Source organism: Eufriesea mexicana, unplaced genomic scaffold (genome assembly GCF_001483705.2).
Source record: "Eufriesea mexicana isolate 0111107269 unplaced genomic scaffold, ASM148370v2 scaffold4395, whole genome shotgun sequence".
Classification (NCBI taxonomy): domain Eukaryota; kingdom Metazoa; phylum Arthropoda; class Insecta; order Hymenoptera; family Apidae; genus Eufriesea; species Eufriesea mexicana.
This window is the reverse complement of record NW_016912376.1, coordinates 386,574-404,245: the sequence shown is the minus strand read 5'-3', so window position 1 is coordinate 404,245 and position 17,672 is coordinate 386,574. Positions and strand designations below refer to the sequence as shown.

The following is a 17,672-nucleotide window of genomic DNA, read 5'->3' as shown; positions in this document are numbered from 1 at the left end:
ATTATACCACGCATGCGCCGACATAGCGATAATATAAACAGTGCCTGAGGTTTGAGGCCGAGCTGAACGCCGCCTAACAAACTCGATGGTATTTCACAGCAGCTTCTTTCTCGTAGAACTTCAAACGACACTTTCTTTCTTTCTTTGTGCGATTTAAATCGATGGTACATGCCGTCGATGTTGCAATCGAGGTATTCATAAGACGAAACTCGGAATTACGTCAACCCTGTTTCGAGGTACCCGGTGAATTTGGATTTTGTCCGCCGTTGTTTGATTGACCTGCAATTAGGCCGTGTAAATGCAATTATCAATTGTACAGTTTAAATAGTAATAAAAGTTATAAAAATAAAAAATTGTTTTTCGCGGAGGAGAATTATAAATTTTATATTGAACACAGTGGTAAATAATGTAAATGCGAGGATAATTTATTTTAGTTCTTAAAGCTATCGCAAGATAGAGCTACATTCGTGTCAGCTAACGAACACATGGTTTTGTTTATACTGAAAATCTTCATATCTAGCATTTATATTATTTATTGTTCATTATTTTACCTGTATTTTTATTAATGTTTCAACGAATTGCATATCAAATATCGAGAACATCTATGCATGTAATTTTTGTTTTATTAGTAAATGTATAGAAGTTTGATATTGATCGCGCTATTAGTAATGCGAATTGCGTTGTTTCTTTTTCTTGTCATCAAAATACTACTTTGCTTTCAGTGTAAAATTTTACGGACATTTTATAAAATTTCAAGAAATCAGGAAATTTCTATGAAAGGTAATCAAGATAAAATGAACAGTTCTATTTGTTCATTTTTTGACAGTTTATTTAATAAGTAAACAATACTAGGTGGATAACAATTAAAGAAATAATCATATACATAAATGTACAATGTGTTTGTTAAAATTTGCTTTCAATGTATACACATTTATAAATCATTAGTCATTTATTGTAAGAAGCAAGAATAAGTTTGATAATTATGAAATTATTTTGTTGTGCATTGATTTTGTAATTAATCAGATTGCGCAGTGATAATTATATGTATATGTATATGTATGTGTTTTTGAATACAATTAAAAATCTATACGAAGTTTTACGCCACTCTTTCTGGAATATAACTTGAATAAATGAATTGTTTATAAAATAGGAAACATAAAAAACTTTTCGATCAAAATATAAAATACTTTAGTATTTAATAAAATATTTTACTGTATATTACCACTTGATACAATATATTTCAAAATACATATTATATATGAAAGTATGTAACAAACTTTTTGTATCTTTTAATAATTATTTCACGGTTTTTTTTAAAACATTTTAAAACTTTCTTTTTAAGTTTATTATTCTGGTTTTTGTATTTAAAAATATAGAAAATAAATATAATCAATTCGTAATCACATTCTATTTCCTATACATTATTTACATTATTTACATCGATTATTTACAAATTATTAACAAATTATCAATTTGTAAAAGGTAAATCAAGTTTTGTTACAATGGAAATGCGAAAATTCGATATATTATACCAAGTCTAAAATTAAAAATAGTATAATTTGAATTTGTAATACAATTACATAAATTGTAATATAACTATTACTAAAACAAATACTTATTTATTAGTATTAAACAAATTACTTTTATCTTTCATTACTACATTTAACACAAAGATAGTTATATTCATCTTTACTTCTCAACAACTCAAGATAAAGTAAACCAAAGTTACGTAAATTGACGAAGAATAAAATGGCTGCTGCTCTGTATTTTATTTACATAACACGTTCGAAGCTTATATGTACTATTCTTAAACACAGTTATCCATTATATTCTCCGTATTCGAATGTTCTACATGCACGTGGACTCACTGAAGAAAGACAATGATCTAAAATTTTATCCGAAAATTCAGTAATGCTAAATTTTATTTTAAATAAATTAAAATCTTGTTTTTATAATTTATTATTTTGTAAATAATCATATATTAACTTTTTTACACGAAAATTTTGTATATCGTAAATTATACAACACTTATATCACTATATACTTTATTATTAATATATTAATAAATTATAAAATGATGAATGAAACGTATTTTTTCCTGACTTTCCAATTGTTAAACAATATATATTAAAATTATTAAAACTGCATATAGTATACAAGAAATAAAAATATATAAAAACATATATAAGAAATTAAAAAGCTAATACAGAATACCAATTATAAATCCTTCAGATTTACTTTTAACAAATATTTTCTGTATTTTGTCAAATTTTTTCGTTTCTTTCTCGCTTTTCTTGTATTTCAATTTGTTCTCTATTTGAGAAAACATTTCATTCATTTTCTCAGAGTATATTTCAAAATTGTTAAAAACTAATCTCTAATCAGAACCAACAGAAGTACTGAAGAATTCTAAAATAGAAACAATTTCACATTAAAAAATGATCCCATATATTAAATATATTATTTAAACAATAATATCGTTTCTCAGAGTCCACGTCATTCCTCATTTCGTCGCTGAGTCACACTCGAGAATATCCATCAAGATAGATTACTGCTCGTATGGCTAACCTGTCTCCACGGAAAGTTCCTCGAAACGATCCGGCAAATCTAGCATTCCAGTTTCAGCATGACGGCCCAAAATCTCCGTCAGAGCATTCCTTCTTCCGGTTCTTCCGGTCGAGAGGAATTCTTTTGCTCTGTCGTCGCTATCGTACGTGCCTGGGGCGCGTGTGCTATGCATATACGTCCCTGAACCATTGCTTGCCGCGCCAGGATCCTTTGTGTCAGGTCCATTGCCGATCTCCTCGGGACTGATTGATCCCGATCGTCCCGGCGTTAGCATTTTCTTCAATGCTGCAAATTATTATCATTATTTTCGTTATCGTTGGACAGATTTATCTAAATTATTTCTTAACATATTCGGTAATTTTCAAAGGAAGACATTTTGATACAAATATCTCCTTTTGATGAACAAAGACGATGAAATTAATACATTTATTCATTCGATCTGTTTTATAAATATTTTTATAATATTTTCATATCAATATCAATTTAGAATTGTAATGTCATTTTCATTACAGATACAGGCGGCCTTTGATACGTTTACGACGTTATACGAAATAGGTTAATATGCATTTTTCGCATCCAATATGGCGTCAGCTAGCGTTCACACGTGGATATAGGATAACACAAGATTGGCAAAGGAAGGTCACGACTTAGACGAGCTATTTTTGAACGGAAATGGACTTAAACTATGTTAAGGGCAGTAGAATGCAAGTTCGAAATATGGACGAACATCTGCTACTACCGTTGCATCGAAAGCTTCCAATTAAGCATAATAATACGAAATTAATTCGGTCGATAATTCGAGTATGTCAGTGAATCGTATTATTAATTGCATAATCGAAAACAATGGCGGAAATTTAAATATTATTTATAAGCTTCTGGCATTTCCTATCAAACACTAGAATTATCGACCCCGTAATAATTAAAATGAAACGATGGAAATAAATGTATATAATTATATTCTTATCTTAATAAAAGACAATATGAATTGTGTCAGAAGCAACTGCACAGTTTTGGTGGAGAAAATGTCTCAAATTAGTTATTTTCATCGATTTTGTAGTTGCACTGTTAAAAACAGAGTTTTATCTCATGCAAAAGTTGTACCTTGGACCTCTCTTCTAATTATTTTCTAATTATCGTGTCTTTATACGAGGTGAATCATTTGGCTTTGCTATCTGAAATTACTTGCAATCTATTTGTTAAATGAATAAATTTTTCAAACAAACGTTGTTTCGTGTCAAAGAGGATGTATAGCGTAATAAATAGTCTTTTGTTATTTAATTTTGTTATCGACATATAAACTGTTTAGTAATTTTTTACTCAACTTTCTGTACTTTGTTGAATCACACGATTAAAAATTATATAGGGTGTCACATAACTTCTCTACGAGGAACAAGTGTCAGAAATCTTGAACTATGTATCTCAAAGAAAAATATTTTACACGATATCAAAGACAAAATATAATACTAAAATGATATTTTCATACAATTCATTTGCTTATGAGATATTAAAGTGACCATGAATTTCTTTAATGAAATGCAATTTAAAAGAATTGTGGCCAAATTATGTGACTCACCCTGTATATTATAATTAAAAAAACTGTTCTGTACATTATATTTTCTATCATATACTATATTCTCTTATATAGTATAATAAAGTAACACAGTACAAGTAATAATAAATAATAAGCAACTAAAATAGTATAGTAAGTAATATAGTACACCAAAGTAAGCATATGTTTAAAAAAAAGAAGAAAAAAAAAGAAGAGAGAAACTACCAGAAGATTCATAAAATGTGTAATTTCTGATTATTATTCATTTTATTTCTAGACTCAATTATTCAGTGCTCGACGGTACTTCCGACTATGAGATTAATGAACTAAAATATTCGAGTTCTCAGAAATTGCAGAAATTTCCATCCGCGTTGAACTTGGAGCAATACGTCAGCTTTTAATACGGAGCTATTAGGTAATATAAATATTTGTGGAACAATAAAGGAAAAGAAAACTTTCAAATTAGATTAAGATAACTTAATGCAAGATTACACGCGGACAGTTTCAACTGAATATAATTTAACGAGGAATATCTATTCAGAGATAACTACATTCAGCGAAAACTGAAAATTAATTTATAAAAACTGAAGGTAACTGGAATGGAAATTTTAAACGAGATACTATTACAGCAAAATTTGTCATTTTACATAAATAACGTATATTTAATAATATTTGTTGTTTCTTTTCAGTCGTTATTTATCATATTATAAAAAAAGAAAAGGAAATTTATTGTAATATGTGTGTACCATATGACAAGATTCATAGTTTTTGTGAGTTCTAAAAAGATTCTGAAATGGTCTTTAGCATCACCTTGGAGAGATTACTTTTATGACGCTAGCAGGTATACCTTCTTCTTATTTTCAGTGTTAACAGAAATAAATAAATGAGACATCCTATATATAATTTATAACAAATAAAATATATAACTTGTATGATAAAAATGACAATTATTAAAGATGATAATTAATCATGAAAATTGTAAATAAAAATAGTTTATAATAATAGTATTATTACAATAATTATAAATAATATAGGTTAAAATAGTATATAATTTACTGTTAATTTCTTGACTTTGGTAAACTCTAAAAATGTTATCTCAGATATCAATTTAATTCAACTTTAAATGATTTATTTTATTTATTTTGTTATATAAGTACAAACTGTTTAGAACGGTCTAGAAATTTTTGGTAACCCTGACATTTAATATAGAATGATAAACGTAATTTTCAAAAATATTTCTTTCTTTTAACTTCATTTTTTAAATATAAGAGAGATTTTTAAAATCTCCATAACTTAAAATTAAATTTCTATATATCATTATATGATATACAATTATTAAATGCTTCTTACCAAATTAAATACAAAGAATGAAAATATAAAATGGAAGAAGATCAGGTCTAATTTCTTTTCACTATTATTCACTGTCACTTTTTACAAAATTGACAGAAAACTGTAATAATTATTTGAGAATATACATACATTTACAATATTGAAGAAATAATTATAATGCTTCAATACGAGACATTTAACGTGTAGACACAAAAAACAACTGATTTAGTCAAACCAGTTTGAAGCGATAAATTTATCTTAATACGTGATAACTTTATCTTAATATGAAATAATTCGTGTCCCCTTATTTAGATATACAAAGCATATCTCCAAAAAGATTTTATCTTCCAGATATAATGACAAATATACATATGTTTTCTCAAACGGTTTCCATAGATCATCTTTCAGTTTTTAAAATCATTTTTCTCGTTACATTTTACAAGAAAAAGTTCTATTAAAAGTACCTATTTCTATTTGTTAAGAACAAAAATTACAATAATTATTATTTCATTACAATATTACAGTACTGCTTTTTTGTTAATTTCATTAAATATTTTATATTTTCAATGATTCTTAATTTTTATTTTATATAGCTAATATTTGATGATTTTTTAAATGCATCAATTGACAGATTGTTAATAAATTATTATATTACTGGTCATTATATATCTAAAATATTTTTGGTACAGTATTTTGTTTTATAAGACGTAATTTTCAAACAAGTATATAATCTTCAATATTTGAAGTTTAAATTAGAAAGAAATTTTTAATAAATAAAACAAAATGAAAAAATTAATTCTACTTGCCAACGTATTTTATTTATTTATTTTTTTTATTTTATTAAAAAAGAGACACAAATGGAAAACGCGTTAAAGAATAAATATGAAAAATATTATTTCCTACCACTCCCTGCTTCAAGATAAATGTTCAAATGTAAAAATATCACTCAAATATTGATATTTAATCTTCTTTATCATTGCGTGACATGATTCTATAAACTAGGCCGTTATAAGAATAGACAATAAATTGGATTTTCAATCAATTTTTCTCGAACTTTTGTTTTGAATTTTTACTCAAAATTTTGTATGGTAGAGAGATTGATAAAATATAACAATATTGTATAGCAGAATGTAATTACACTCTTCTCTGCACGAAACGAATGAATATTTTTGTATAAAACAATCTGTGTTGTATGATAACTCTTTATACTTGACGTACAATTAAAGTATAATTATACTTTCACGTAAAGTCGTTTAATATTCTCTAGGTATATCGATTCTGTCCATCACTATACTAGATTGCCATTGGGAATCAGATATTTTTTAATATATCTCATGTTTTATATTAATTTTAAAATATTCATTATTGTTCATTATTTTGTTCAAAAACCTGTCATAAAAAAATACAAAATTGATTTTATATATATTGAAGTTCAATATATATGTAAGTAATAGCATGAGAGTTATGAGCTATGAGTGATATACAAAGTATAGCATAATCTAATAAACAGAACTATTCTTTGTATCAAATACAGCAAAATATAATATATAGTAATATGTATATTGTTATTAATATAATATATTAATATCATACTATCATACTAATATATTATTACTAATAATGTACAGTAAATATGTATATATTTAATCATAGTTAAACACTAATAATACTTTTATATGATATAATGATATTTTTATTTTAATATACATTTTGGATATTGTATATAATTTATCCTCCGAGCTTCTACAACTTTTAATTGATACCTAGTACTAAGTATTGCTTACTTCAGTACTGGTTTCCGTATTTGGTACTTAAATACACACATACACCTAACTTTAGTACAGAACTTTAGTAATTATAAATAATTTAATAAATTACTAATATATATTGCATTAGTAATAATATTAGTTATAATATATATTATATTAGTAATTTATTAAATTATTTATAATTACTAAATTATTTATATTAATATGTATATACATAGATTTTTCTAACTTTAATTGATTTGATACTTTCGCTATAATACAATTCATTTATCAACTGCCTAAATTTAACGATTGGAAAATAATTTAAAAAATGATTATACTTTATACTACAACTACCAACCTGTAATGTATACCTGAATATAGTATTCATAAATAATATTATACAGAATGGAATGACAAAAGGATATATATGTATAATTATATTTCTATTATAATATAATATAATAACATTTAATATAATAATATTTCCATTTCTGTAATTATATTTCTATGTATAGTATACATAAATGATATTAATCAGAATGGAATGACAAAAAGGTATATATCTACAATTATATTTCTATATCAGTAAAAGTCAACTTTAATTTTACCAAGCAGTAGGTTTCTAACAACTGCAAAATCAAAAAGTTTGGGACCAGCCAGTTTAACTTGCTCGCTAGTTTTAGCGATGAAGTTTAGTTATATACATATTAATGAAAATGACCTTGCATCTGCCCGTCGCATGAGTTTCAGAACATCTGTCTTCCGAAAGACAAAAATAATTCTCAATCATCAGGTACGAAATATTCCAGATATTAAGTTGTTATATTGCTATATATATTAAAGATTAATATTCAGAATATCAAATAATAAGTTTTAAATAATTAAATTACTCTATCAACAGTATTCTTATTTTCATATATTTAGAACTATAAAAAAATGTTAATGTTAATTTATATAAATATTGTACATTCAAATCCTAATGATTTAATCCAAATCCTAAAAAATAATTCTAAATTTTAATATAAAACTTTTCAATATCATATCTTTCTTATATTTTTATTATGAGTTTGTAGTATTTAAGTTTGTTTAAGAATTGAAAATAAAATGCACATTTCTACTATACATTTACAAAATAAGTTGTCAAATATTCAACTTACTAATTATTTGTATTCAAAAGGGTTTTTAAATTCCGTATACAAAATAATTCTGTATATTTAATTTATATATTACATTACAATTGCACTACAATTTTATGAAACAATTTTTTTTTATTTTTAAAACACAGTATTACAAAACTTATTAATCTTTTAGTATCTATTGTTTGGACACTGAATAAAATTTACTAGAATTTTTAAATATTAAAAAATGAAAAAATAGACCTTCGTGTAATTATATTTTCAAATTTCATCTTCATCTAATATTCATAATCAACTTTTAATTATCGTCCAATACACAACTAAAACCTTTGTGAAAATGAGAACGTGTACTTTATAGTTAATTTCAAATTGTTACATGTAAATATAACATTAACTTAAATCCCCCTGTAATATTATTACAATATATAATACTAGTTTGATAAACATTTCCAAGAAGACTTATCTTTAGCGTTTTAGGATACTTTTACGTTCAAATACACATTCCTGTAGAAATGTCGAGAATTAAACAAAGGTGTTAAGAAGTAACAGCAAAACAGAAGTACCAATCACATTAGATGGGATTAAATTAAAGAGCGAAGTCTCATTTCCTTTATTACTGCTGTCTTTAACCTGAGTCAAAACAAATTTACAGTTTGAAGGAGGATAGCTCCTCGAGGTCGATAGTGCGACTGCCAAGGTATTTAAAGGATTTCCTCCCAGAATGTCAAACGAAACAATACATCACATAGTGTTTTTCTTCTCACCTAGGGAAGAAGCTTCTCCACTAGATTAACTGTTCCCTCGTTAAACGGTATTTCTTAATGAGAACCAGAACAAAATTTTAAATTGCAATGTACAGTGGATAGAAAAAGGTTGCCAAGATTAACAATAAACAATTTTTAGAAATAAAAAGTCTTGCACTATGCAGAAATGAAAAATTTAAAAGCTTTGTACAATGTACAATAACAAAATATACAAAATATATAATTCATAAACAAAAAATCAGTACTCTAATGCATTGAATAAAAATTTATTTTTACTTTATACATCATCTAAAGGAAAATTATTTAGTATCTCCAATAAATTGTTCTACTTTAGTTATGCAAACAATATGTTAATTAGTCATACAAACAATTTAATGAAATCATGAGTTAATTATTGGTAAATATGTATCAGTATAATAGTTAATTATGTATTCATAGTAAACATGATCAGCTATTTTATTTATAAAATTTATAAAATTTATAATAATATACAGAATATGAATATCACAGAAATACTCTAATATGCTAAAATATATTATAAAAATAATTAAACATACATAAAATAAATAATATGTACGTTTAATTTATATATATAATTTCCAGTAATAAGTGGTTCAAATAAATTATTTTATTATACGTTTCACTATAATAATTATGTAACTACTGTGACTTACTACATACAAACAATAAATCTATGACCAAACGCATACCTTATATTCATTGCAAAAAGAAATTAATCTACACGTTACAATTATTCCATATCTTAAAATGATTAAATAAATAAAAAACTATATAAACAAGTTAATATCACTCTGAACTAAACAAATTTAAATAAAATAGCCTGATTAATGAATTAAAATCACAGAAGTCAAAAATGCCCGTGTTAGTGAAAATTAGGTTAGTGCCTTTATTAATGTAAGTTACGTAAGCCAAGTTTAGATTCAAATTTAGCACGAACACTGAACAAAAGATACCTTTTCCACGCTCGAGACGTTTTCTTCGGAATCCTTTGATCGTCGAATAGTTGAAAACGGCAAGGTAATTTCTCCCTGCCACTGACACTTTGCGCAGCTTCACCTAATCAAGTATTGTTTGATATTATAAGTAAATGTGCAAAACAACAAAACAGTGACATTAAAAATAAAATAAAATAAAACAGAAACAAACGAACAAAAATCGAATGTGCAAGTACTGAAAAATCAGGGTTTGATCAAAATTGCGTGGTACGTTACACAATGTATTCAAAAAATTTTCCAAATGATACAAAAAATTTGAAATGGAAAAGAAAATTTATCTCTTAACTTTTTATTCGATCTGTGCATAAGATCATTTATAAAAAAATAATTCGGTTATGAAACTTAATTAAAGTGAAATTTAATTAAACTACTCTTAATAAATAAATTCTATGTCACGTTAATTCTTAAACAATACAAAATAGCATAATAGACCTGCATTTAGAGTATTATCGTATTACGTTCATTTTCATATATGTACTTTTCATTAAAATTTATCTCAAAGTGAATTTCAATTAAGTCTTTACAAACAGAGTCTATAGTCTATTCAAATACACATATAGTCTGTTCAAAGACCATATGAAATTATTCCTAATCAGTCTTCCTTTTCGAACTTTCCACATTTGAAACTTTGTATAAAATCGATTTTATATTCAGTCAGAAAATTTTAATTCCACTCCAAAGTTTTTACTTTTAATTTTCGATTCGAAATTTTCTTGATTTAAAAAAAAAAAATATTAACTTTGAAGCTTGAACTCATTGCTGATTTTATGTAATTTGAAAGATTTCACGAAAGCTGTAAACAAGTATTCTCGAAGGAATACAAAGATTGTATAATATCGAAAGAATGGTGATCACTTGGCAAATTTTGCATCCAATGGGACAGTTATAGTTTGAGATTTTAAGAATGCGGTTAGAAAAGTCAATAGCACGCATGGTGGCCATAGGGAAAAACCCATACACCCAAGAATGTTCCCCCACTCCTCGAGATGAGATGTAGTACCCCCACTCCTCGTACACTTGAGAAGTAGTATCCCCACTCCTTGTACTCTCAAGAAGTAGTAACCCCACTCCACGTACTCTCGCAAGAGTATCCCCACTCATGATACCCTCAGGAAGGCAGCCCCACAAAAGGTATACCTTTAAAAGCTATTCCTATATATACTTGTATAACGTGTTTTCCCAACACAAACTAATTTTTCGTCGAAATTTTCATAGCAATTTAGAATCACTTTACTAGAAATTAGAATTTTTCTAGATCAAATTGAAGCAAACCGGTAAGAAAGTAAATTGTATTCCGTAATTTCGAGAAATGTAGTTTACTGCATATGTGTATGATATAAGATTTTCAGGACCTTTTGAATTATTTCCATGAAATTAATTTAATGGGTATAATTGTGAAATATTAAAATAATTAGATAAGAGTCCTGCCAACAATACAAGGAAAGAGTTAGAGGATCAAGCTACAATTTGTGCTAAAAAATGCAAAAATTTGAAATTTCCAACAATATCTACAGCTATACATTATAGACAGCTTATATATCATTTTCATACATATTTGAAGCTTTTGTAGATTAGGGAAATAATAATTTTTTAAAATATATTTAAATATAAAAACATCACTGCAACATTATGTATTATACAATTATATAATAGTAACTGTATATGTAATTAAATATAATAATAACTAATTACATAATTAATATAATAATAGTTACATAAGCATGATATTTGCTATAATTACCCACTTTAAATTATCTTCAAGAAATTAAAAATATGCCACTATTTTGTTTGTGCCTGTGCTTCAAATGACAAAAATGAAACATTAAAAAATTCTTTACTTTTTCAACAGTTGCATAAAATTTAAATATAAGTTGAAATAACAAATTAAATATTAAAATTAAGCAAATATTTCTATATTTGTTAAATATTTATTAATATTTATGATAGTGATTATTTTCATCATACTTAAAATACATTATATATAAGCTACATTTTTAATATGAAAGAAATTTGTTTATATTTATACATAAAATATTTCTTTCATAATTTATGATAATCATACTAGTAAATTGATATTATGCTTACACTAGAAAATTAATTATCTTCATCATAATGTATGTATTAGGATATTGATCAACGTAATGTTTGTTACTAAATAATTTCCAAACCTCCGTGTACCGAAGTACACAAACGATCAAACTTGGGTCAAGCATTCTTCGATTTTCCGCTTAATAGGATAAAGCAAAATGTAGAATTTATAAATGAAAATTTACAATAATGTATAATAATATAGTACAAACCCATTTCTTATAATTGACTTTAACGTCATGTAAGAATATAATTTATTATTTTCTTTCTCTTTTGATCTAAACGAATAATATACAACTCGAGATTGAAATAAATTTTATTTTAAATAAAACACGAATACATTAAAATTATCCAATTAATTTTCTACAACAAAATATTTTCCACATCTCGTATTAATCTCAACATAAATAGTAAGCACTGATATTGTACGATTATAAATGACAGATATCAGCATATGGGAATTATGAATACTAGTGTATTTTTTAATAAAATATTAATAAATAAATTTACACGTTACACAACGTTATTCGTTTTATCTATGTAACAGAATTTTGTTTATCAAATTCATACATTTTCTCTTTATTATTTTCTCGGTTTATATTATTTTTCTGAATTTTTATGGTATTTTTATATTAATATTTTTTTAATATTTCGTAGTATACCATTGTATGAAATACCTATACATTTAAACCTTTTTATTACACTTTTAATTCCCTACAGTTGTTTCTGCACTCTGCATGTATCACAGATAAAACTGGAAATCTTGACAAATTAAAAATTTTGTTCAAATACATTCAGTCCAATACAAATCCAATATATCCGACCTGCATTTTCCGAATTGAAAAAAAAAGAGAAAAAAAAGAAACAAAACATAATAAAAAAAAATACTTTTTAAAAATCCTTAAAATCCTGTAGAAATAACATTTCTCGTTATTAATTTATATTAACAGACTTGCACTAAGTACCTCGCATGATAATTAATCAAAAAGCATTAAGAAACAAAAGAACGAATGGTGTCATTTCCGTGCTTCAAATTACGAGGCACGAGCTTACTTTCATAATTATTGACCTACTCACCAAGAGATACGGTTTTCGTAACAATTTTTCACGCGATTATTCTATTCTAGGTCACAAAAACATACTGAATGCCTGTGCTGAAATATTAGTTTCTTTGTCTGTAATACTCATCTGGTGAAAAGGACTCTTTCTAATTAAACATTAAGCGATTCATAGATCCACTGTGATGAAACTACGCAGTAAAAATAAATTTTGATAATAAAATTACTATAGTTTAGCATATCCAGCTTTCTTCGCGAGTATTGGAACACCTACTGGTTTCACGCAAAACGTGATAATTGACCCAAATTGTTGAGCAAACTACTTGCTGAGACTTCAACATAGTGAAGCTGATTATATGGCTAATAATGTTTATTTAATCAATTGCCTACGCACTGTCTGTTACAATAAACTATGACATGAACCCACAGTTTTGAAGCTCAAAGTATAAATATTTAAAAAATTCAATCCCCTGAAGAGATCCAAAAATAATAAGGTTCCAATAATACACTGATTGTGAGCATATACTTTATCTACAGCCAACTGTTCTTATTTATACTACTTATACTGAAAAACTTGTTCTTAGATACAGAATGTTGGATCCAGTGGAATGTCCTTTCAAAGTGTTTTAATCCTGTGTCTAAAATTAGATTCCTGTTCACACTGAATATACTAAGCTGAAACCATTTTCTGAGTTTCAAATCTAACTGTTCTTGCAAAATTGTGATTTACAGAAACATTCATTTTGACTAATTAGATTTTTAGTTCAAAGAAAACTGTGCTGTCTGTATATTCTTATCTCTGCATTGTTCAGTCTTGAAATAGTAGTAATTGCTATTATTTATTTCAGAATGCACACTTTCTATGTTTAGATATTTGTCTATGTGTGTATACTAAGTTCAAATTATCTCTTGAGTTTCAAACTCTAATTCTGTTTTAAATCTTACCATCTCTGTAAAAGTATAGCCTATAAAAGTTTTTATAGATTATATTTTGAATTTAAAGGGAATTGTACTATTTCTATATTCTTATTTGTACTCTAATTATATTGACATTCTTATCCTTAGTCATGTTGTAATATACAGAATGTTGAGGCCAATGGAATGTCTTATCAAAGTCCTTTAGCCTTGGGAACAGCAGTAATTATCCCTGCTTAGCTAAGAATGTCCAAGCTTTGTATTTAGATTCTTGTCCATACTGAGTGTACTAAGTGCAAACTGTTTTCTCAGTTTCAAACTCTAATTCTGCATTTTAAATCCAAGTGTCCTTGTAAAACTGTAACTCACAAAAACTTTAACTTAGTTTGACTAATTACATTCTGAATCTTAAGGAAAATAGTATACTATTCTTATACTCTTGTCTGTGCTACTCATACTGAAAATCTTGTTCTCAGTCATGATCTTATATACACAATATTGGCATGATGGAATGTCCTATCAAAGTTCTTCATTTAATTGGTGCACAGCATTCAAAATCCAATCAAATTCAATAAAAGAATCCAGGAAATTTAGTGGTATCCCGTATCACTGCTCTTCACATCCTGTCTGTCATTTGTTTTCAAGTCCAGGTTAACCATGCATGAATGCAGGTCAACGATAATTAGAGTTCTTTATTCTAAATGTCCATTGGTGTCTACCTGGCGTTCAGTCATCGACCCTCTATAATTGAATATTCCTTTGTCCGTGAAAAACGATAAATACTATTGATTACGCTATACTATAGTTTATCACTATAATGAAAGGATTAGAAACTAATAAATGGATTACATAGTAACAAAGGAACCAAAGCACAGATTGGTTTATGACAAGCCACGTGACATTGCACAGGGTTAATCCTAAGAATAAGATTAGGATACGTCCATTGCTATTGAGCAATAGAGACTCAAAGCTTAAATAGTAATTAAGTTTTCGATGCTTTTCCATCCAGGTAATAAAATTAATGATGCCTGCAAAACATACCGTCCAGGTATAAATAGATAATTACTCATATCCAATTAGACCCGTATAGCGATATAAAATATATATCAAAGATTTGTAAAAATTACTTGCAGAAGTTAGAAGAGTATACAAAAATGAACAACTCATTTGCTTTTGAAAAATTTGAAATTAAAAAATTTGAATTACACGGGAAACTACGTATTAAGGTTGAGGTGCTCAAATCATATTCGAATAGAATTAAGATTTAATTTGCAGTAAAGTAGATGTTTATCTCATTTCGTGGAAATTTGACTATCTTTCGAAACAAAGGTTTTGTTCGAAAACAGAATGGATACAAGTGGGTCCGCTATTTTTAGCAGGTCAGGTGGTTCTTCATGCGGTACACATTTTTATCGAAAGACTGGAACAATGGCCACGTGTTTAAACAGATCTATTCTCTAGAATGCGAAGGTACCTTATATAAACAGTAACCTTAACGGGATAATTTCCACGAAAATGAGAATAATAATAAATCGGCCAAATATTTCGTCATGTTGAAAAATGGTTTGCACAATTCATACTTGAATATAGTCATTTTTATAACTGTAAAACAAAAATATATACATATAGTATCTTTTAGGATGTATTAATTAAAATTATTTTTATAATAATAAAATATGTATGCACAATCAAGGAATACAAATAATGCTATGATGAAGTAAATTATTATAAATATATAAATATTATATAAATTATATTAATATACTTATTTATATAACAATATATAGGTAACAAAGGAAGAAAATATTTAGGTATATTATATTCCTTATAATAATATATACCTAAAGGAATATATACCAAGGAATACAAATAATGCTATAATGAGGTAAATTATTATAAATATATCAATATTATATAAATTATATTAATATACTTATTTATATAATAATATATAGGTAACAAAGGAAGAAAATATTTAGGTATATATTATTATACGTTACACATTTTTCTAACCACACAAATATTTATATTTGGCAATGGTATTTATTTCCAGAATATATTAACATAAATTCCTAGATTATCTCTCCATTCAGATCATTCAGAGAAAAGAAGTTAATTTAATCATTAATCCTCAACTGGTATTATTATAAATAATTGTGGCATCTTTCACCTTATATTGTATACTTTCTACAGCAAAAATGATTAATGATTTTTATTAAGTACCGTCCAGAATTTATTATTCCAGGTGTTAAGAATTCTGAGAAGTTCAAATTATTTTAATTATTTTATTATTTTCATTATTGCAGACTAAGCATAAGTGTATGTTTATACGAAAAATTAAATTAATCATGCACGATTAATTAATACTAATCAATATTTCATATTCTGTTATTATTTAGTTTCATTTATCGATATTTGAAAAATATGAAAAAAAGGAATTTAGATTTTAAGCAACGCGTAGGTGAGTATCAAAATAATAGAAAATTAATGTGCAATAAATATCAAATACTCGCTATTGAACAAGGCATCTCGAACAAATTAAAGATATGATACAACGAAATCCACGAATAAAAATTAATAAACGTTATAATATTTTTCTTAAATCAAATAAAATCTTTTTTTAAATCATTGTTACAATTGATTCCTATTACCATTGTCATAATTACAATTCTAAATTGTAAAAATGGAATAACCATAATAAAGCAAGATATTACAAAAATAAATATGTAATTTCAGTAAATAATTATGACTTAAAAGATAACAATTTTGATAATATTTAGTATGATAAATTTATAATAAAATCGGTACTATCTATACAAGGAGTTGAATTACATTTTTTCTGATGACTCACCCTATAGATCTTGTATAACATACGTATATTCATTGTAGTCTAACCCAGTTATTACCAATGCCCGAGTAACAACGTATTTTCCAAGACACCGTAAATGCACTCATAATACAATTCAACGTGACATTAACATTATAATACTGTCCTTCTACCTTTTGAGCAAGAAAAACTGTAATGAGTATTAGTCATAAAAAAATATACATACTGAATGTGCTTGAAAGCTTGTTATGAGTTTTTGTCACACCCAGTAGCAGTTATAGTCTATTACTATTTTTATTCTCATATTACATGAAGCAGTCACCTACACTGACTTATTGTAATTAAAAACTTATGTCATTTTTATAACGTTAATACCTGTATATAATTGTACAAATCTTTATTTTATCTTAAATACAAATCTTAAAGTACATTTAAGTATGTATTAAATATAATGTATAGTAATAAATTAATAAAATAATAGAATAAAAAAATTAAATAATAAATAAATAAAATAATTATTATCCTTTTTAAAAAGTAAGATTTATTATTTTATGCATAGTTATATGATCAAATTATACTTGAAATTTTATATTTGTAAAAAAAAATATTTTACTATCATATATGTATATAATAATAATAATATCCCCTATTGATATGTTTTATTTTTTTAA

The 17,672-nt window shown here is 26.0% G+C and overlaps 1 protein-coding gene across 1 annotated transcript in view; it reads right to left on the bottom strand.

Moving 5' to 3' along the window:
- Window positions 1-220: 220 nt before the first annotated feature.
- LOC108551529 (uncharacterized) overlaps window positions 221-17,672 on the bottom strand; it is a 23,688-nt gene continuing 6,236 nt past the window's right edge. Inside the window, exons 2-4 of the mRNA XM_017905736.1 lie at window positions 10,072-10,174; window positions 2,569-2,853; window positions 221-279 (exon numbers count right to left, since the gene is read on the bottom strand). Of these exons, the coding sequence (XP_017761225.1) occupies window positions 221-279; window positions 2,569-2,853; window positions 10,072-10,174 (447 nt within the window). The remainder of the gene's footprint in view (window positions 280-2,568; window positions 2,854-10,071; window positions 10,175-17,672) is intronic.